We start from the raw sequence: 21,442 nt of genomic DNA, 5'->3' as shown, positions 1-21,442 counted from the left end.
AAATGTCAGTGCAATACAAATGTATAATTGTCTGAAGAGGCTCTGACTTCAGTACAATCTTTGACAAGACCGATCCTCAAATTATGAATCCGCGAAAAAAACAGCGAACGGAACACACCATAGACCGTCAAAATCACTTTTTAATAAAAAAGAAAATTCCCACCTTAAAATTTGTGACTCAAAAAAACAAAGATACTACCCACCTACCCAGCCTATTTTTTTCAGTGTACATGTAATAGGAAGTGCCACAGTTATTTTGTTTGGCCTCATCTGACAATGAACAAACTGGTCAGTCATTCTTGGGAAAGTGTAGGTGGAAAGTTAGTGGTGAAAAAAGTTAAATTTGAGGCTTGCATTTTCACGACTGAAATAGGTGGGAAAACATTTTCATGCCTTTCACTCAGTGGGAAAACATTTGTGCACCTTGTTACACAAGTGGGAAAATATTTCACACCTTTTTACACAAGTGGGAAAATATTTCACACATTTTGGAGACTGGCACATTGGCTTGCCAATACATGTATGTACCACACATACATACATGTATGTACCACTAGATGTAGCATAGGACACAGTGGCCTTCATTAGCATCATTTAAACAGCAAATTGAAATCACCAACTGTTAGGCATGTAGCAATTAACCATGCTGGCCTTGGTATCAATAAATTACTTTGTTTTACTACATTGATAAAGATAAGCTTGTAAGCATGGACTGCTGCCACAATAACAAGTAATTTTTCCTGAGAGTATTTTCACCTGATTGCAAGTACCTTTTTTTACATTCTGTCAAAATTAACATTTTTGATTGTAAGACTGTTCTGAGCATTGAAATTTTGATAAACTTCCTGTGGAAAGCATCAATAACTTTTGCTGTCAGTTAATGGAAATGTGGAAGAACTGCTTGTTTTTGTACATGCATATAATTTTCATAATGCACAACTTTATTTTTCTGCAGATATGGGACATTACAGAAGGATGTGTCATATACCAATCCTGTATAATTTCAGGTATAAAAATCACACCTTTTTCCATTTGTCTTTGTATCATTTATTATCTCATATTATCTCATTTATTTATGTTTGATGGCTGTCATCTCTTATCCCACGTTATCAAGCCACAGCTTCATTTTAGAAAGAGGCAAAGACTTTGTGAATAGTTTTGATCATTGAAATTCTTGGAAAATATATTAACCTTTTGGAAGCTTTTGCGGGGACTTGGGTGTGGGATTCAGCCCACACACCATGACATAACACCCTATATTTAGTCTGAAAAAGATGCCACTTTGGATGATGTGTAGCAGAGGGGTTTGGATAATTGAAAAGGTTCTTTTGGGAAAAAAATAACAAATGGGTTAGATTAATAAGGGGATAAATATGTGCTTGTTGCAGCTTGGGTATCCCTTCCATTCTCCCGAGCTGGTCTTGATGCACGTTTAAGATCTGCCAAGCTCACACATACTTATTCCCATTCATGGATGTTGTTTCCATCAGAGAGTCAAAAGAAGTCAACATACGATAAATTTCCGAGGATTTTGTGCAAGAATTTTACTCTCATTTTCCTGAACTCTCCCATCCATTTTATGGTTGTGCAAAATGCAATGAAATTCTGAAAATGCACAACTTTTATGCACATCTTCTGCAGATATGGGATATTATGCACACAGACTCTTGACCAATAGGAGTGGATGAAACTTTCTCATATCAAGGTGCCAGCACATTTTTATGCAGTGGGCATTATCAAATATTAATACATGGTCACTTTGCACGGTGTTGAATAGGGAAACCATCCAAGGTATTTATGAGTGGTATATTCTTTTTCTTCACATTTAGCCTCACCATTTCTCAGTCTTGTGATGAACCAAACAAGTGAAGGTTTTGCCGTGGGATCCGCAGATGGCCAGGTATGTGAAGACTGGTTTTCTTGCCTAAATTTGGAAGTTGTCCTGGTTATTTGGTGAAACTAAACATCAGGCATCAGGACGAAAAGGCAGAGAGGAGACAGCTTGTAGCTTCAGTCAACTTCTAGTTCTAAACTTGGAGAGAACTAACATTTCCTCATTTACAAGATGGACGTGCAGAACTATTGTAATTATAACTGTCAAATCAGGCATCTTTCGTTGGATGGCATATTTCCAACTAATAATAACAGGGACTTCAGTGCAGTAAACTCTCGATAACTTCGTTGAAACTCAAAACTCCGCTTAGACATTCTTCATTCCTGCCAAAATAATAGACCTTTATGTACAAAAATGTGTATCTCTAAAACTTGAAATGGCCACACAGCCACAATTGCTGAATTCCAGGTTTTTGAAGGGTGATCCAAAAAGACTGCCGGCTAATCACTGAAAATGAGTGGGATTAAAATGGAATGATCATGTGGCCAAACAGAAAAACCCGAGGCCCAGGCTGAATGACAGAATTGTCACAAGAAGTACATAGTTTTGGCAATGTATATTTTATTTATCAGTAGAATAGAAAATTTTATGTAAGAAAAAAAGGAAATCTCAGCAAACTGATGACTTTTAGTATAATTTTATTCTTGGATTATTAGGAAATACCCACTTGTAAACCTTTTCAGTAGCCAGCGAGGGGGGGGAGCAGGTGGGGTTACTTGTGTACTATGTATGTATGTGTGGGCAAGATTCTGGAACTTTTGTTCGAAGAACTCAAATTTTTTATCCATTCACCTGAGATTCGAGTTATCAAGAGTTTACTGTGTGCTTTTGCAGCTATTTCTTTCATACATGTGTCCACTTAAAGTCATACCGGTACTTTGGCCTGGATTTGCACTGCATCACGTAACATTCTGGTTTACATCGGGACATCAAAGATTACTCAGCTGCAACACTGCTTGTGGTTTGTGCCCTGGAGATTTGGGTTGATACCAGTGATTACTTTGTAACATATTGCTTGTGACTGTCTTTGTGTCGCCGAACTGAAAAAAGATCTCCCCTCATAATTTTGCAGTTTCGCCTGTTACCCTTCTGGTATTTAAATATTTTCTTTTATGATTACAATCCATGGGCCAATCAGAATAGGCTACGTAAACGGGACCCTTGTCAGCGTTATTCGAATGCTGACCGGAGACGAGGAAAGACTTGTTATTTATTTTCTCTCCATTTCCTGTTTTTCCTGGTAAATTTGTTATTCTTTTATTTTCATTATTTAATAATTAATTGATTTTGTACAGTTATGTTTACTTGTACATGTGTATTACCAAGGATTCAGTCCGTAGGCATTGCTCCTTAGAAATATTTGCTAAGTCGTGACCATCTCAGAGCATTTCCTTATTTACACCCATCTTTAAATTATTATTTTAAGTTGTCTAGATTTAAAGTAACTATATGCATTATTGAATCATCGGTATCGTACCGTAATATGCCCATTTTGCTTCTTTACCGTTGGTTTTGAAGTGATTTTTCTTTATTTTTGTGTAAATTTCCAAGATGGTGGCCGTAAGATACGGTTTGGCGGGAAATCGCCAAAAGCCCCCATTTTGCACCTCATTCTACTTCAAGTATTCTTTTTCTAGTATGTCATTTATGTAGTATAGACATAAATAATTTACCGGTATGCTGTAATTCACATGTTTTATGTATTCAGATTAAGTTTATAGATACTAACGGTTATTCGAATGCTGACCGGAGACGAGGAAAGACTTGTTAAATTATTTTCTCTCCATTTCCTGTTTTTCCAGAAATAAACCGACATCAAGATATCTTAGCCAGCCCGCCCTCTCCCATTTTATTGACTAGTAATAACTTGGGTCATATTTATAACCGTTTTCCATTGTAACCGTTTTGTGCAACAAGGTGAGAATCTATGATACGACTGAGGGCAATGGATATCGCTGTCTGCATCATCTAGACGTTGCCAAGATGCTTCACACACAGGGAGACGCAAGGGAATTAGACAAAAACAACCGTGCAGCTGCAGGTATCGAAGAGAGACCTACCTCTTTACTTTTGATTAAACAGAAAGAATAAGTATATCACAGTCGTAGTTGCCAACAGGTGGATTGGCCAATGTGGCTGCCCATCAGTACAGAAGTGGCAGAAAAAAATTACGAAGTATTGAAATATTAAAAGCACCTGTAAACTATTGCTTTAGAAATGTTACTTCTGGAAAACGAAAAATGAAAATGCCTCACACTTGTCTACTGATGGAGTGATTGTGCAGTAGGGGCAAACTCTGTCGTCAAGTACAAATGAACGTTGTGCATACTTTGGCCACCCAATCAACGTAGCAGTCAGTGTTTATGAACCAAAGAAAAGTATGTTCTCAGGTCGAATGAACTGAAGGTCAGCTAATGAAGTAATGACAAGCAGTGTTCTCTGTTCATCCGTAGGATAGTACAACCTTGGACCACATTACATCGAAAAAAAGTGGTGTTTGAGAGATACAGATTTGTTTGACTCAACCATCAACTTGATGAAAGTTCAATTTGTCCAGTTTTCCCCGTTTTTATATGTTCAAGAAAAATGTGCCATTTGACATCTTCACTGTTTAAAAATTGGGAATGATTAAAATCATCAGTAATTTGGTTGGTGTCATCTTGGTGGAGAAAGTGGTCCAAGTGTAATCATCATGTCATAAAAGCATGCATCGTTCACATTGTCCCTTTGGCAACTAAAGAATGCATGACCACTAGCATTGTGAAGCAATCAGTATTTGTATGCTATAGACCATCATCATTCCTGTATAAGCAGTATACACATACTTTCTTACACAGGTTTACTTGTACAGCTAAGGTGCATTTTGGAAATTCATAATACCCTATTGGTCAAAGAGGCATTTGACGAGTACATATGACCTGTCTGCAAGCTTAATATCACCACTTTTGCCCTCTGATTCTAGTCTTTAACTATAATTGTGTTTTTTCACAGAGAATGAAAAATAAAAAATTCCAAAGTGTGTTTTCCTGTTTTTTGAAACATCCTTATATGCCAAGTTACTAACTTTATCGTCCCTTCCTCTGAAATTCAAGGTCCGAGGACCATCAGTAGTCATCCAGCTTGGAAGAGGCTCAGAGACCCCCAGCCAGATGAGGATGAGAGACCTGAGGATGCTGACTTTGCCTCTGAGGCTGGAGAAGCTATCCTAGGCTTGCATTTCACTACAAGGGTGTCTGCAGCATCAAGGGATTCTTCTAGTGATGTCACACGAACCAAACCTCCATCCCTCCTCCCAGATGATTCCTTGATAGAGTCAGTATTCATTCATTTACTGTATGAATGCTTTGAAGACAGAAGGCCAGATCAAGGGAGTTGTGTGCACTGCAATCACATGACTCTGCTATGTTGTGATTGCCTATAGCTCGTTAAAGCACATAATGTGCAAATTTTCCTTGTGCAAATTTTCTCTGCAAGTTATACTTAAGCTTTGAGTGACACAATCTTGTTGGCTTCTCTTGGTATCGTTTTGTAATTCAAAGCATAATGTGCCTGTTTTTTCCACTCGGTTCTTTGTATTACAGAGAACTGTTAGATGAATCACCAATGCTCATCATAGGTACCCCTGGCGCTCTGCTTCAAGTCAACGCCCACAGCTTTGAACTGGCATCATTCTTAGACTTTCAAGGTATGTGTATGAAATATAACAATGTTTGTGAGTTGGACTGGCATGTAGACCATCGTCATAGCTTTCATGCATTGGTCAGACATGGGCTTTAGTGTGGGTGCTTGCATAGCTACATTGGAAGTAGTAAACAAATATAGCATGGTTTGAGGTTGGACAGTTGGTGTTAGTTCCCCTAGGTATTAGGAGTTGACAAACTACAATCCTGGACAAATCTCATTGGGCCTCCAACCCCCAGACCCCCTTTCAATGTTGGGTCTATGGGCCCTGTCTGCACTCCAGCTGGACATGAAAACATTGACCGGGGGAGTGGGGGAGGGGGCTGCAGAGTGTACGGCTCTTGCAAAGTGTCCCAAAAATTTTGTCCAGGATTGTAATTCCGAGGCAAAGCCTCGAAGTTTATCCCAATACCTCGGGGAGCTGACATCAACTGTCCAACAGAAATAAAGCATGTTGCAGTATATTTGGTTCACTGTAACTCATACATACATTTATTTTATTCAGTAACCTCTGAAAATAAAAATGTCATCATTTGTTTCCTCAAACTTTTACTTTGTTCCCAAGGTCGCAACACAAACAGTTCATCCTTTTCGATTTACATTTATTTTACAATGGTAATGGTGCAGACCATTACTAGGCTGGCGCCACCATGAGTGCACAGTAAACCTAGGCAACAGTTCCTGGATTTTCTGCTACTGCGCATGCTTTTTTAACTGTCGGCCCGGGTAAGCCGGGCGACAGTTAAAAACACATGCGTATTTACTCCTTGCATGAACGATCCTGTGTGTTTGGCAAATATAGCCGTGAATGCACCAATGAGAGTTTGTTGATCCGCCATGAATACGTGTGAGATATAGTAATTTCAGTTATGGTATGCATCTATATGAAGCTGGACACAGGTTTTGGGGCATGCATGCTGTCAAACCAAAGGTATCCTATTAAACATTGTTCTGCACAGATGTCCTGATTTCTGTACAGACAACATGATCTGGCTAGTTTGATATGCACAAGCCAAAATTCTCAGTACGATTTTAATGATTCCAATAATTGACATAAACTTGTGTCACAGTGTGAACCATGCTAAACCTTATTTCCTTGTCTCTTTCTTAGCTCTGAAGCAGGAATATGCACTGTTTGATTTTCTTTCCACTAAAAATGCTTGCTTGCTTGCTTGATTGATATGATTGCTTCCAATATACATGTAGATCTACCTTCTAATAATAGAAGAGAGAAGATACCGATGAATTCCAGTGAAAAATGTGTGAATCTACTATCTCCCACACCGTAGTTGTGGGGACATACACTCGATATTTCACCCATTAAGTTGGGACCGAAAACATGGTGGGGACTCAGAAATGCCCCCACAACTCAGTTCAAATTTCCTTAACAAAAGAATTTGTCTCCTGAACGCGGTGAATGCCTGTCTACATGCACATGTTTTGTGTACCACCAAAGGATTGTCTGAGCTATTTAACCCTCCTTTAGTTTTACAGCACAAATATGCACAAGTGCCCAAGGTCACTCTCTTGCATGTTGGTGCAGTGCACAACACGACACAGCTGTGCTACTTTGGGGTGTTTACCAAGTGACCCAAAGAGTGACTTCAGCATAGGAGGGTTAAGAATATTGCATCCCTTGTATATGGAGCGTATGATCACTCCCGTGTTCGCAGATCACCTTTTGTGCGGGTAGAGCAAATGAGTAGTTGCCTGGAAATGGCTTCTGTCACACATAACTCGATGCCCCAGTATTTCACACAGGAAAAGGCTGTCTAAGTTCCTTTATCCTGAGTCAGTCCAACTGACCACTCGTGTGCCAGTCAAATACCCTGATCTCCGTACAGGCACTGACTGGTCTGTGTTACGAGACTTGTAAAAATCTTGAGTTTGATTGCATTCATCTTTGGATGTCATGGGCTCAAATGGGCATGGCTGTATGCGTTCCTTTTGAAGTTATAAGGAAGCTTGTTATACTGGTGTTTTGAATAGATCCAATTCCGTCCGGAGCCGATCAGCATTACATGACGCTCTCTGGCTCCTATGCCTTTGCTCAAGCAACAAACTCGGACAACCAGGTAAGAGAGCAACAAACACAGAGAACTACATGTAGGTAAGAGTTGACTGGCAAGCCCACATTCCTTAAAGTCTTGCATTGGAAGTCAGTTTTTAAATTTCTGAACAAGATTTGGTGTTTGAGAAGTGTTAATGGATAGAGGATTTGAACATAATGTACACTTTCCTATGGGAGCTGGACAGATCTTCACTTCACTGCCACTGGAAAGCGCACATGCAAACACAGCCTGACGTCGTTATGTTACATGTCTGTAATGTTCAAGAAAACAACACTGCCAATGTGAGATCTGCCGTTTAAGACTGAAAAGACTGCAAGATGTGTTTGAGTCCCAAATAAGGGGGGATTATGCACAAGTGTATTTTGTGTGCCATAGAAAGGGATGCTCATTCCGTGACTTATTAGATTGATGGTTACTGTTACACTGACAAATTTGCTTCGCTTGAGGTATTAGACAGGCATTTTTTTTAAGTACACAAAGTATTTCCCAGAGGCTCTGACCTCCACATTTACTCTGCACCCAAGGGATTAAATATTGTTCATCATCATCATGGGAAAGATTTGGTCCTGAGAATTTTGTCACTTTAAAACAACATATGATTCAATTCGTTTCTTGAATTCATGAATCTTCTTGTCCTAGGATGATGTTACTGGTAGTTTATTAGTACCAGATGCTTCCTAGCATCGAAATACATCTAATTGGCTAGGGGGTGGTCATGTGCAGTCCACTTAGAGTCAAACATTTCCATTCTAACTTTGAATTTCTCTGCCAGACGTGGTGCATCATTGGTAGTGTTTTTGAGAATGCTGTGGATGTGATTCAGTTGAAGGCCCCTCCTTCAGTGCCAGGCTCTGCCCTTCCAGTGGAATTTAACAGTCTCTCCCTGGAGACTTCAAAAGACAAGAGTGGAGCCTCTCCAGGAGATGATGGTGACACTAAACAACTTACTGTTATCTCGAGGTATGGTAGTGTTTGTTATATCCTTGTGTCCATTCTAATTTGATTTCTTATTTTTAACTTCTTATTACACATGTATATCATTGGAAATGCCTTTTAGTGAAATTGGTCAATGATACATACATAATTAGGCCTTTTTATTATCAACCCTAACCGCCGAGGGTGCATGTAAAATCATATTGAAATTGGAGGATTGGGGACTGTTAGGGTTATACATTGATACTTGGACATCTGTCTATCCAAATAAAGATAATAATTTCCAAACTGTTTTAAGGTCATTTATCACACACAAATGTAGAAATTATGGAGTCGTGTGTCTAAATGGGATGACTTTGAACCTAGTTAAGAGGCTGGCAGTTTTAATAGCCTGATTCCCTGGACACTTTGTCTGATGTTGATTTTGACAAATGAAAGCTTTGATTGAATGCAAATAATTTCAGGCTCAACATCAGTCACAGCAGTCATTGCATTGTTTAATGTGCAGCCATTCTACTCCTCCACATACCTGACCATCATAAACGTCAATGATATCAAAATGTTGATGGAAATGTATTTACCAAACATTGAACATGTTGGTCATTTGGCATAGGCTGGTACTTGACTTTTTTGTTGAAAGCACTTGGGCAGGAAACATTCATGTGCTGTTTACTTACCAAATTGGTATCTGTTTTCAGTGTTCCACTGAGTGAAAAGTCCCTTTTGAGGTCAGAGATGATAGATAAGCCCAAGGACACAAGTACCAAGACCAAGCAAGGTGGCAAAGTGGGTGTGAAGAAGCCGTCAAGATCATCACCAGGGGTCCAGGACCAAGCGCTGACTTTCAAGAGCAAAGTCAAGTCCTCGGGCTACACGGAAGCACCAAGGTACGTATGCAGTCCCATCATGCACTATGACCTGTGCATTTAAGTGTGGCAGACGAGGGAGAGGGAAGACACAGGTGTACAACATTGCCCCCGTGTGACGATGCAGGGACTATGCTCATTCAGAGGAAAATCAGTCTGTGACAGGTCTAGGTTTATTAAATACAGGAATGCCAGGGAACTGAGGGACAGTGTTCCCTCATGTTCCATTGTATTCCTATTTTTAAGAAACCGGGATCTGCTTTTGGACTCAGCGATGTGGATTTTGCACCATGATCCTGCGAGCCATTTAACTCATACTGGCACTGTAGTTGTGGTTACTTGTTTTTTTTGGGGGGGGGCATAATTGTTAACCCCAACCCTCCAGAGTACTTTGACTAGAAAATGCTGCCAGACAGGAGTCTGCGTCATTTGTCAAAGTGGCTTGTCTGCTCAGTGTAACAAGATCCAACAGGTCAAATGTCCCCAAGGCCAAACCACCAGGGAGTCAGTAGTTGCCTGTCACCACAGGATCCAACAGTGGCATGGTTCAATAGGACTACTGATTGTTCTGATTATCTCAACATGGCCAGTGTATTTGGCTGGTCTTGATTGCCCAGTGCATCAATGCGCATCAGACTTTTTCACCTGATGCATTGTGCTGCGTCCGGCAGGGTTAGGATTCACTTTTGTCCCCACAGCTCAGTCCCAAAATTTTCCCCTCAGTACGGTGCCAGTCAGGGTACATGCTGTGTGTCCCACTCATTAAACCCCCAGTGAGTGAACAAAGAGGAATAATCTTTACCTGCAGGAACTCTGTTGGCAGAGTGAGCTAAGAAAAATGAAAATAAGGGAAAAGTAAAATTTCCTTGTCAAATACGAATCATTTGCAGAATGCACAAACTCACTTTGTATTTGTAAATGTCCTGAAATTGGAATAGAAGAAAATTGTGTCCTGTCTTATATGATGGAAGTATAAGTTTGTGACTTGTTGGTTATAAAATTCAGATATAATTTTCGTCAGCCAGGTCACAAGTATTTAAAATAACAAGGAATGTTCAATGATAGAATGCGTTTTGTCTCTTGTTTGAAAGCTTAGTACATGAGACTGGATAACCTAAGACTTGGCAACTCAAGACTAGTGATATGTATACATGTAGAAGTCTGAGGGAGGCTTGGAGGGAAATTTATCCAGTCCTTTTGTTAGTTGTAATTAAATCTTTTGATCTGTAAAAGAACAGAAATATTTAGTCATTACTTTTCCACCAATCCCTTAGTAGTGTTTTTCTAATGATGTCAAATCGGTTGTGTTGTCATAGATGAGATACATGACATCAGAATAAAGTAAACTTGCATTTTTTTCTCAGTTTTCTGTGGGTTTTGCTGACTGCAGTCGACAGCAGGTGGTCAGTTTTTTAAATTTAGGAGGAGCATTAAAAATTGACTTGACATATCTAAAGTTCTTGTGTACTTGCAGGGCTAAACTGTTTTCTCCCAAGACAAACGTTGGTAAAGCCAGCTCCGCCAAGAGACAGAAAGGGGCGTCTGCTGGGGCTGCTTCCAGGTAAAAAAACAGAAAGAATGGGTGTCATTTCTTCTTATCAGCAAAGTCTCCAGAATGCAGAAGATCATGAGACACAAAAATCAATAATTCTGCAGGGTGTGAAAATGACAAAAGTACAATTTCAAAGAATCAAACACTCTACAATATTTTTGGAAACACTTTGGAAATGTTAATTGGAAGCATTACTCTCCATGACCTCTGTCTTTGCTACCACAGCTTTCATATGCACAGTTTGCATTTTTGTTTGTCTTCACCAACAGTTTGCTAGGTTGTGTGTGGTTCTCAATTGCATAGACCTGTTTAAGTACATGTACTTTATTTGGAAATTTGTGGTTGCCATAGAAGAAAGAACATATAACTGTTGCATGTGATGTATAGATTTAGTGAAATTTTTTTCCACTCTTGGCTTCAACTTGGAGAAGTCGATGGTCCTTTCTCAAAGATATGTGTGTTATGACTGGCAGTAACCAAAGTGCTTTTGGCAAATCCTTACTTTGGTCAGAAAGCCTTTTTGTAAAATCAAATGCAGCATTCGTATTGAGTTCTAAAAACTGTTTCTCTCACAAGTATTTTGCGTATTGATTGCCGCCGTGTGATTTGTTTTAACCACATCATGTGTCTCGTGTTCATGAGTTACTCATTGCCATGAGTCAGAAACTCGAGGAAAAGCTGCCACCAGCACTTTCCCCATGCACTTCTGAATACCAGTCCCTAGACTGATCCCTTTGTGGCACAACAAGATAAAAGCTGTGAACATCTAAATACACGATGTGAATGAAAGTGACATCACTCTCTCTCGTCAAGGCCGGATCCAAACCCCCTTGGGTTTTTTTTGGGCGGGGAGGGCAAAACAAGTAAGCAGCATCCCCGGTGCACTTTTGCATTAACTGATTACACCAGTCACAATTAAGCAGCTGCTTAGAAGCAGTTTCCTGAACAAAATGGCTCTGTCCATACAAAACAACCTGCATTTAAGACTCTTAACCCTAACAGCCCTGAATCCTCCAATTTTAATATGATTTTGCGCACCCGAGGGAGTTAGGGTTAATATCTTCACTCTGATTGATTACAAAACATTCTCATCATTGTTCTTTCGGGGGGAGGGTCCATGGCCCCTGTTGGCCCCCGTGGATACACCCTTACCTCTCATTGGCTACTTAAAGCAATAATAATGCAGATTGTGTGCCATTTTGAAAGTGCATATCACAGAACACCAAACATTAGAGATGTAAATAACTGATCAAGGTAAACACACCAAACATTCATGAAGAACTTTGGTCATTATGTAATATCAGCAGTGTGCGACCCAACAAAACACCAAAAGTAAATGAGCTACAAGTCTCTGAGCTAATTTTGAGTTTCATCTGGTCAAACAGATCCAGAGTGCAAATCAAACGGAGTAGTCAACACTTGTTACTCACATAACGATCCCCTTTGAAACATCCAAACGAAAGCCTTAGGATGCCTTTTTTTGTACACCCAACTGAACACTCTGAAAAATATCCCTCGAGACCCATTCCTTGGATCCAGTCACATTTGGGATTTTTCAGATGTTTCCCTTTCTCGTCCAGGTTTCTAAAAACAGGGAAGGTCAACTTTCATTCTCTATTAGCTCAACTCTAAGCCTAAGCTGATTTCGTGAATTTCAGGTCTGCCACCAAGCAGTATCCAGTTGATGCCAAGCCTCCCACCACTTCCAAGACTAAGATTGATGTTGGCAACCAGAGCATTCCAATTAACTGCATCAGTTTCTCTGGTAAGTCTCACCCAGGGAGGGGAGATTAAATTAAGACAGATAGACTTGACAGAGATACTTGACCTGAAGACCACTCCATTTTTCATCCTGCCCTGAAACACGTTTTTTTGGTTTTATGATGTGCAAGCAAAGAGGGCCTAAAAACCTGTCAGAGATGTTCACACTTTGCTTCATTTGGGTTAACTGATGTACCTTTGCCTTTTCCTGAGTGCTGTGTTGTACATTCCAGAAACCAAAGCATAAAAATAGCACCGTTGCTGCGCACCGTATTGCAGGCCCAATTAATCACATCCGTGTTGCAGTCACGGACGTGTATAATAAAATCTGGACTCGCAATGCCCTTAATCAGCTTATAGAGTCATTGAATCCACTCGCAGCCATTTTACCGAGCCGAATACAAAGCTTTCCTGGTAATGCCCGCCTTTGTTCTTCCTGACGTCAATAGTAGGGAGCCAACCCACGCCTTTGTATTCGGCTCGGTAAAATGGCCGCTGGTTGGCTTCTTTTTCATACAAAGGCGTTGCAAGTCCAGGTTTTTTATATACGTCCGTGGTTGCAGTACCGTGTGCAGTGCTTTGAAGTGAGCCCTTGTGGGGAAATCTAAGGAGTTGTGAAAGAAGCATTGGGGATTAGTAATCTGCGCTGTTGGCCCCAATTGGATCTATGGGGTACAACACTTGAAATAAAGCCATTTCCGTTCATTTTTTTATTTGGGAAAGTACATCAGTACTGATGATAATCAGAATATTTGGGTAGGAACGTCAAGTTTACACTCACTGGTTCTTCTCAGAACCACCACCCTCAGAGAAGAGATTGATTCCACGTGGTGCACCGAACTGCCAACTATCTCTCTGGACATTACTACATGTGTGTATGGCACATGTGCGCATGTGGACACACAAGCCATTGCCTTTCTTGTGGAGGACTTTTGAGTCCTTGGATTGTTAACATCAACGAAAAGCCTGTAGCTTTATCACTGTACATGGGAAGTTTGAATTCAACATGCATTCTGAGTCCCTGCGTTTACTGAAAGTTACATGTAGGTATCAGTATGCAGGTGGTAGGAGTCAGGCCTAAATGCTGGCGACACGTTGTCAACTGCCAAGTACCTGGGTTATATAATAGGTTACCAGGAAAAAAGGGACCATTCATAAATGACAGCCTATTCAACAACGTGCAACTTGACATTTAAAAATGCCCATGGAGACACCTGGATACGAGAAAGTTTAATCAATTCTGATTGGTCAAAAGTCTGTGTCTTTTCGACAACTTGCACAAGGAATATACTGGTACCATAAAATGGCCGGGGGTGCTCGGGAAAATGAGAGTAAAATTCTAGAACAAAATCATTGGAAATCCATTATATATTGACTTTTTTTGACTCTTACTAAAAAGGTACTTATGAATGGGGATAAATAGGAGACTGAACACTGCTAATGTTCTCATGTTCATTCTCCTGAAGGAATAAATAATTGGCTGGTTTAAACATGCAAGCACATATTTTTTCCCGTATTAGTTGACAAATTGTTGCTAATTGAACCTGGCCTCTAGGGCAGTGTTGGCTGAGCACTGTGGATGAGTACAGATGTAAATTTGGATCCAAAAAATTCTGAAATATTGGCAAAAGGACTCAACTTGAAACTTGAGTTAGAGAACTTGCGCATGTTCTGATGCAAATATAGTCATGTCCAGCATGAAGTTTTGTCTGATTGTAAACTCAACTTATCACTCATAAGGCCAAACAACCTGCCCCAACCTAACAAATTGCACCGACCTTAACTCTTTATTGAAAAAGCAAGAAAAATAAAAAATACCGTTACCGACCCTCGTGCTTATTTCAGGGTGTGAAATTGCCGCTTTTTTGTCGAGTATGCCAAATTTCATTTCCACTTCTTTGCCATCAACAGGTCACCAATTTTTCAGGCTTTTTTCTTTTTCTATCGCCGCGACAGCCAGGTCAAACTTCGCAAGTTCTCTTTTGGACACCAAACAGTACTGGAGCTCCGTAATATATGCGACTAAATCTACTGTAAATGTACATGCATGTGTACAGTACGTACGTGCAGTGATACATATCTAGTATCTGTACGGCTCTAAGCACAAGCCTTGTGTGTAAATAGCATCCTGGGACCATCCAGTCATTGCATTGTGATTGGCTGCCAATGAAACATCAATATTCTATATGTACACATGTCAGAAGGACTAATTACAGCCGTTCCTGCGCGAGTGGAAGTACTGGTAGTGACAATCTCTACTATAACTCATGGTAGCCCACGTTTCACTGTGAATTTACAACTTGAAATAAGGTTACTACATTTTTGCATTCGCCGAAAGAGGGTTTCGTGACAACTGGCGCATGGCCTGCAAAGTCGTCATGTGTCATCGCACAGGGTTTAAGTACATTGCATTTTTTGTACAAGGTCTCAAACAATATTTGGACATTAACTTATCGAAATGTCAGTGCAACACAAATGCATAATTTAATAATAAGACCAATCCTCAAGTTACGAATCCGTGGAAAAAACAGTGAATGGAATACAATGTAGACCATCAAAATCACTTTTTAATTCAAACAAATTTTTCCCCCACCCTAATTTTTTTGACCAAAAAACTTTAAAAAAAAAAGATGCTACCAACCTACCCAACCTGCATGTATTTTGTTTTCCATGTAAAAGGAAACACAACTATTATTTTGTTTCGCCTGACAAGCTTCAATCCTCAGTCCACACCATGTAGTTGCCCCGGCCAAATATCATTGTGTAGTTTGATATTTCACAACATTTACTGACTGCAGAAGTGGGTATGACTACAACACTGGCAAGCTGGCACAGGCAACTACCATACAGCAGTTTGGCCTGCAAAAGCTCACTTTTTTTATGCCCTAGTTAAAGCTTCATCTCGCCTTCCAGACACCCCTCTGATCCCGCCCTCCCTCCCCCTCACGTTATCCCTCTTTTTGCCAGCCCTGCCAATAGGGACCATATTGATTGATCGGGTGTCCCTCGACACATTATAAGGCAACTGATGTGTAACATGACCAAGTTATGGTCTCCTGAAAGTTTATAACAATTGTAAAATGTTACATAGTTCTTTGCATAGTAACCTGTCCACCCCATGAGTAAAGTATTCTGTCCCCCCACCCCACCCCTTCCCAAGCTGTCGTCACCTTATTCGTGTATTCATCTCTCCCTGCTGGGGGTTTCCTAATCAGTAGCTACTGCCCGAACTAGCTACAGATGAAGTGGTCATGGTGGCTGGCACGATTCCAGCATGCTGGGCAAATTTGGGAGCTGCCACCGATTTCCGGAAAAGTGATTAGTGCAGTGCAAAAAATTTGGGCTGAGTATTACCCACAGGAAAGTCGCACTGGGAATAGTGCATGCAACTTCATCAATCATGTTGGCATATATTAAACATGATAGGTTTTTTAAAGGCATGCAAATATCATCAAGTTTCTCATGATTTTTTTTACCAAGGTGACTTGTAGCTACTTTTTTTTGGTGGGGATGGGTATGGGAGGGATTACTTAGAGGTGTGTCCCTACATGCAGCAGTTTTGCATCTGTCATTTTAACCCTGTCTGAGGAAAGTGCTCAACACAGAATTAAGCAATTTCTGGCGTGTTAGTGAAAATTACTAAGCAGTTTCTAGTGTCCATCCCAAATCAGCTCACGAGTCTGGTCACAAGTTTGAAAGAGATAAACTGTAGCCACAAGAATAGTTGATGGCTCGACTAGAAGCTCAAGTGGAGGCTTGACTATAGAGGCTGGATTGCTGATGGATTAAGAAGGGCATGCAGTGGAATCCATTGCAGCATTAGAACCTCATGTATATACAGTGCATCTGCACTACACATTTTTGTCACTAGAAAACAGATTTACTAAACACACCAAAAGTGCTTGACGTATCAACACTCCAACCTACATGTTGTTAAATGCATATCGCCCCGTTTTTCCAGCAAATTGTTGTTTTCCTAAACAGATAAATCCACTGTTGCATTCCTCAAATAACCCCTTCCTGGAACAGTCAGGCTGCATCCTGTCAACTATGGAAAGAAGGGGCCAGTCACGTTACTAGTGTTTGCCCCCAATGATGTAACATTTCTGTGTTTCATCATCAACACATAAAAACGTTTGTTTCCGATGTGAATCAGTAGGCAGGCTGTAATTTGAGTGAAACAGTAGTACAGCACTTTATGATTTCACACAGAACAGTTATTTCCTTGTACAGTCAAAAAATGGAAGGAACAAAATTCAGGTCTCAGCTTTGACATTAAAATTGACGTTAATTTTTATTTCAAAACAGGAATCAGTCCATTGTTTCAATACAGTTTTGCTTCCATGCTGATGGAAATGAAGAATAGGTCAAAGAAAGCGTAAGACTCGGCAAAAATACGATACTATCAGGGAAAGTGACAGCAACTTCCTATCCTCATTTTCTGTGTTTTGTGTCATTTGCAATAATAAGAATAATAATAATGAGCATTTATAAAATGCACTCAATCCACCTGAGAAATACCTGTAGGCGCTCATGGCACTACAAAAGTAAATGATTGTAGTCATGTGCAGGGAAAAAAAAGGGGGATTTGTTACAAGCTAGTGCCATAAGCAAGGTTATAAAAGTACATGTATCTCTTGAGTGCCTTTTTGAAAGAGCTGAGAGATGCGCTGGACCGTATGTAAGCTCATTAATGGGTACCCATTGCTTGAGTACCCTGGTGACAACCACAATGTACATGTAATCATTACTCAGCCCATAGGCCGTTTTCCAATACTCAACTTCGTCTCCATGTGAGCTTTCATGTAGGAAACCAATCCTCGATTGTGGGCCTGAAGCGTTCAACTTAAATTAAAATACTGTAATGTTTAGCTCTTTTGCATCTTACTTGATGTTTTGTGGCACTTTCAGACTTACTATTATGCTTATAACATCAAAGTCAGGAAGTTAAAAAACAGTTGAAGCCTGAGACGGAGCCCAAGTCAAGTATTGGAAAACAGCCCTAGCCAGTTCAGCAGCAGCTTTTTGATACTCTGATAATGGCAGATGGGCTCGAAGACAATTATTAAAAAAGTAGAGCTCCCTGTGTGAGGGAGAAAGGTGGAGTTTTCTGTATTTGCGAGTTATTATCTGTTTTTATTGAAAACATTGTATGGTGACCAGTTTTTCATATGATTGTTTACCATGGCGTTTTGAAAATACAAATGAGAATTGTAAACAAAGTGGTTGATTTAATTAATTGACAGCTGCCTTTGTGTGTCTGTGATGACTCCAATTAGGTAATTACATGTACTTTGGCAAATAGCTTTAAAATGTTCTGGCCTGGGTAACTTGCTTGTAGATCTGAGAGATGTCTCTGGAAAACATGACACTTTTTCAAACCAGCTTCTAAAGTCAGACTTGTCAAAGTGTTTTGAAAGAACTTGTTTATACTCTGCTGTGAATACAAACTAGGCCAGTCTCTGTAGGCTGTGTGTGGAAATGTTTTTCTGTAGGCTCTGAGGGCACCTCTCTCAAAGACTCTGTTAGGGCATGTTCTATTTCCTGTGGGAGTGTTACGAAACATGGTCAACCAGGTCAGTATGTATACATTATCTAGGACAAATAGAGAACCTGGGGACCTAGAAACTTCCTACTGTAGTCTGTCAATCTCTGAAGAGAGTTCAAATTGTTTGTGGAGGAGGTGGCTAGGGAAACCACTAGCAAGAATGCAATGGTATGTGGAAACTTCCTTTCGAGAACTTGCAATGTTCCTTTCAGAAATATCAGGCAGTATCTCAGCGGGAAGGTTTGATGGTCTGTCTCCTGTTATGAATGCTTGTCACCATTGAGCCGGAGGGGTTGATGGGATGGGGGGGTCACTTAGCCATGGTTTGCTTTTTGAGAGTAATGTCGTGATGGATGAGTAGGGGAAGTTCGTTTGCAAATATTCTCAGAAACTGAGGGACAGGGCTTATTCCACATGAAAAATGTCCTTTTCGCAGCTTCATCCACCCACCCCTATTCCTTCAGTCTTGAGGGAGTGGCCGTCACCTAAATCTAAGAATAAAATCTCAGCATTTGCTGAAAGTTTGCTGTTGCCTTGGAAAGTCTTCGGTTTCCTGTGAGACAATCGTTGGTTGTTGTATGCGGATAGATAACCGCACCCTGCATGTTTGAAAGAAACCTTTTAAAAAATATGCACCTCACATGTATACATTCCATTTGGTTTCTATGCAAGGAAGTTATTTCAAATCGTGAACGGTTGGGTTAGCCTGTTGGGTTAGCCGGTTGTGTGCTGTTTTGTTTACCGCTTACGGTGCAATTTGGTACATTGGCTGCTGACACTAGCCCTCTTAAATTTTTAGAAATGTTCTACGAGTTTTAGGGAGGGTATTGTGGGGATGTAGACTCCCCCCTTGCAGTAGCTTAATGGGACTTAACTCCCATTATGCAAAGAAACTTCAGTACTGGTAAGCTACCTATTGGCCGGTAAAAGAGTTTCTTATGAAAAGTCTGGAAACTTTTGGTTTATCTGATCACAGTATAACTACCCCCTCTGCAGGGAAGTAGAGAGAGGCTGAGGGGACTTGCACCCACTTCAGACAGGCGTTGTAGGCGTTGAACCAATAGAATAAAGAGTGACTCAGATTGAGCCAATTAAATTTTGGTTTCAGACACACGTTCGCATTGGGTTCGACTCATGAAAAGAGCAACGTCTGAAACCGTCACTTTGGTGTGGTTCAGAGCGCCTTTAAGTGTCCATCTTTTGCCTGTTGGCAAACCTGGTCACTCCTAATTGTTTCAGACGTTGAACTTTGTCATACTTAATTCAAAATTTGCCTTTAATTTGGTTCGGCATGACTCTAGAATGCCTGTCTGAAACTGGTGTGTTATAAGAGGGTACCAGGCGCACTTGCAAAAACCATACATTGCAGCAGGAATTGGTTGAGCATGCTTATTACACATGTACATGCACATGTAGGCATTTATGAACCTCGACGTGCATGTACATGTCTCCTCACCAAATGAACACAACCATTGCCAAGTCAAAATTACACCATCTGGAACTCATCTATGGAGGGCACCGTGAGGCCTTGATGCAAGAAGTGTTGGTGTGAGGTGCAACATAACAAGAGAACTGTGTTGCATCCTGCAACACCATCTATTTCCTGTTTTGTCAACAAAAAGTACTCGCGGGCAAAATCATTTGGCTTGTGATGAGAGGCTACCATGAACAGCATCATTTTGTGCTACATGATCCTAGGTCAGATATCCAGCCTCAGGCCTGGTGTCCACCCATCCCCATCTCTAGCACCTGTCAAGTTTTCTGAATACATTGTTTATGGGCAAGTTTGTAGTCCCCCCCCCCTTCAAATTGGTCTAGCAGCTTTCATCATGGTATGGGAGGACTTTGTCACCGGGGATGCTTGCATTGACAGCAAATGCATGTACAGTAGAACCTATTTCAGACTTTAAATCATTGTGTTCGTGTTTCCTTTGTAATAAGCAGTTAATGGATTTTATTTCATACATCTTGTGGCCAGAGAACTGGTTTATGCAGTGTGGTCATGAAACGTACAGGACCAGTGCTATTAATGATCAATAGACTTGGGCCAGTACCCAGTACTGCAGTGGTAATTTCAATCTGTGAGACTCTTTTATCCCAAGCAAGCAGGTGTGTACATGTATTTGCGTTAGAAGTGGCAAAAGGACCTTCGTTGCAAAATATTTTGAAACTCTTATTTTCTCTGTGCAGGAGATGGTCAGAACCTGGCCTGTGCCTTGGCCAACAAGTCCGCCCAGCTTTTCAAGATGCCTCTGACTGGCAAGGGAACAAGTTTCATAGGTTGGTTTAATAGTGAGATCCCGCATTGGACCAAAAGACTTTGTTGGAGCCCTGTACATGGAGAACTTTCAGTTGTTCACAATACAGCAAACATTTTTAACAATTGACAGTCTGCAAATCCGGTTGTCGTAAAGTTGGTATGTGCAAAATTAGGGCAAAACATGAACAGAAAATCCCACAGCTTCTATAAAAACAACAAATGTGTTACAGGGATTTATTCAAAAAGGTTTAAGTTGGTCAGTTTTAAAAAGGATGCACATTACTTAAGGAGTTCCACCAAACAAGGATGTAAAGATGTCAAGTTACTCATGTCTTGAGAAGCACAAATCTGGTAAGGGCAGTGTGCACTATTCTTGTGTATATGATAGCAGGGAAAGCACTGTCTGCTTCACATATCCATGCATAGAAGGAACCTCTGTTTTGCTGGTTTTTTATCCTTCAGTACATACAGAGTGAAGCCAATGTGTTACTGTTATCCAGGCTCTACATTTTTACCTTGGAAATGAAAAAAAAGGGGGAGACATACTGAGCATGGCATTCAGTTCCCACTTCAGCTCCCCCCCCCACCCTGTTAGGAGTACATGTGCACTTCTTCCCTGGAAAACCATTTGGAGCAATTTTACACATTTGTTGACAGCTATTTTTGTCTGTGTACAGATGAACTGTTCCAGGAAGTGAATATTGCACAGTGTTCTCCACAGCCTAAAATTATAGCAGGGTGGTACATAATGTGAGCGCGGAGCGCAAAGCCATTACGGCCTGGGGTCCGGCCCCGGAAAAGTTTGGATTCTATGCTCTTTGGTGCAATCTGAGGTATTTCCTGGGCACTTTCTTTTGACTCCTTGAATCAAATTT

At 40.6% G+C, this 21,442-nt stretch overlaps 1 protein-coding gene across 12 annotated transcripts in view; it reads left to right on the top strand.

Moving 5' to 3' along the window:
* wdr27 (WD repeat domain 27) overlaps nt 1-21,442 on the top strand; it is a 254,700-nt gene that overhangs the window by 8,166 nt on the left and 225,092 nt on the right. For all 12 annotated transcript variants that reach the window (XR_015428172.1, XR_015428174.1, XR_015428173.1 and 9 more), the window contains exons 6-16: nt 956-1,007; nt 1,830-1,900; nt 3,812-3,935; nt 4,987-5,206; nt 5,476-5,579; nt 7,565-7,650; nt 8,420-8,607; nt 9,279-9,467; nt 10,921-11,007; nt 12,657-12,763; nt 20,498-20,587. Coding sequence is in view for 9 of the 12 variants with exons in the window: in XM_087148074.1 (XP_087004200.1) it covers nt 956-1,007; nt 1,830-1,900; nt 3,812-3,935; nt 4,987-5,206; nt 5,476-5,579; nt 7,565-7,650; nt 8,420-8,607; nt 9,279-9,467; nt 10,921-11,007; nt 12,657-12,763; nt 20,498-20,587 (1,318 nt within the window). In the remaining 3 variants the exon portion in view is untranslated. The remainder of the gene's footprint in view (nt 1-955; nt 1,008-1,829; nt 1,901-3,811; nt 3,936-4,986; nt 5,207-5,475; nt 5,580-7,564; nt 7,651-8,419; nt 8,608-9,278; nt 9,468-10,920; nt 11,008-12,656; nt 12,764-20,497; nt 20,588-21,442) is intronic.

Source organism: Acanthaster planci, linkage group LG01 (genome assembly GCF_054643075.1).
Source record: "Acanthaster planci isolate LZ-2023a linkage group LG01, COTS_SCS, whole genome shotgun sequence".
NCBI classification, from domain to species: domain Eukaryota; kingdom Metazoa; phylum Echinodermata; class Asteroidea; order Valvatida; family Acanthasteridae; genus Acanthaster; species Acanthaster planci.
The sequence above is the reverse complement of the archived record's forward strand: the minus strand, read 5'-3'. Positions and strand labels throughout refer to the sequence as shown.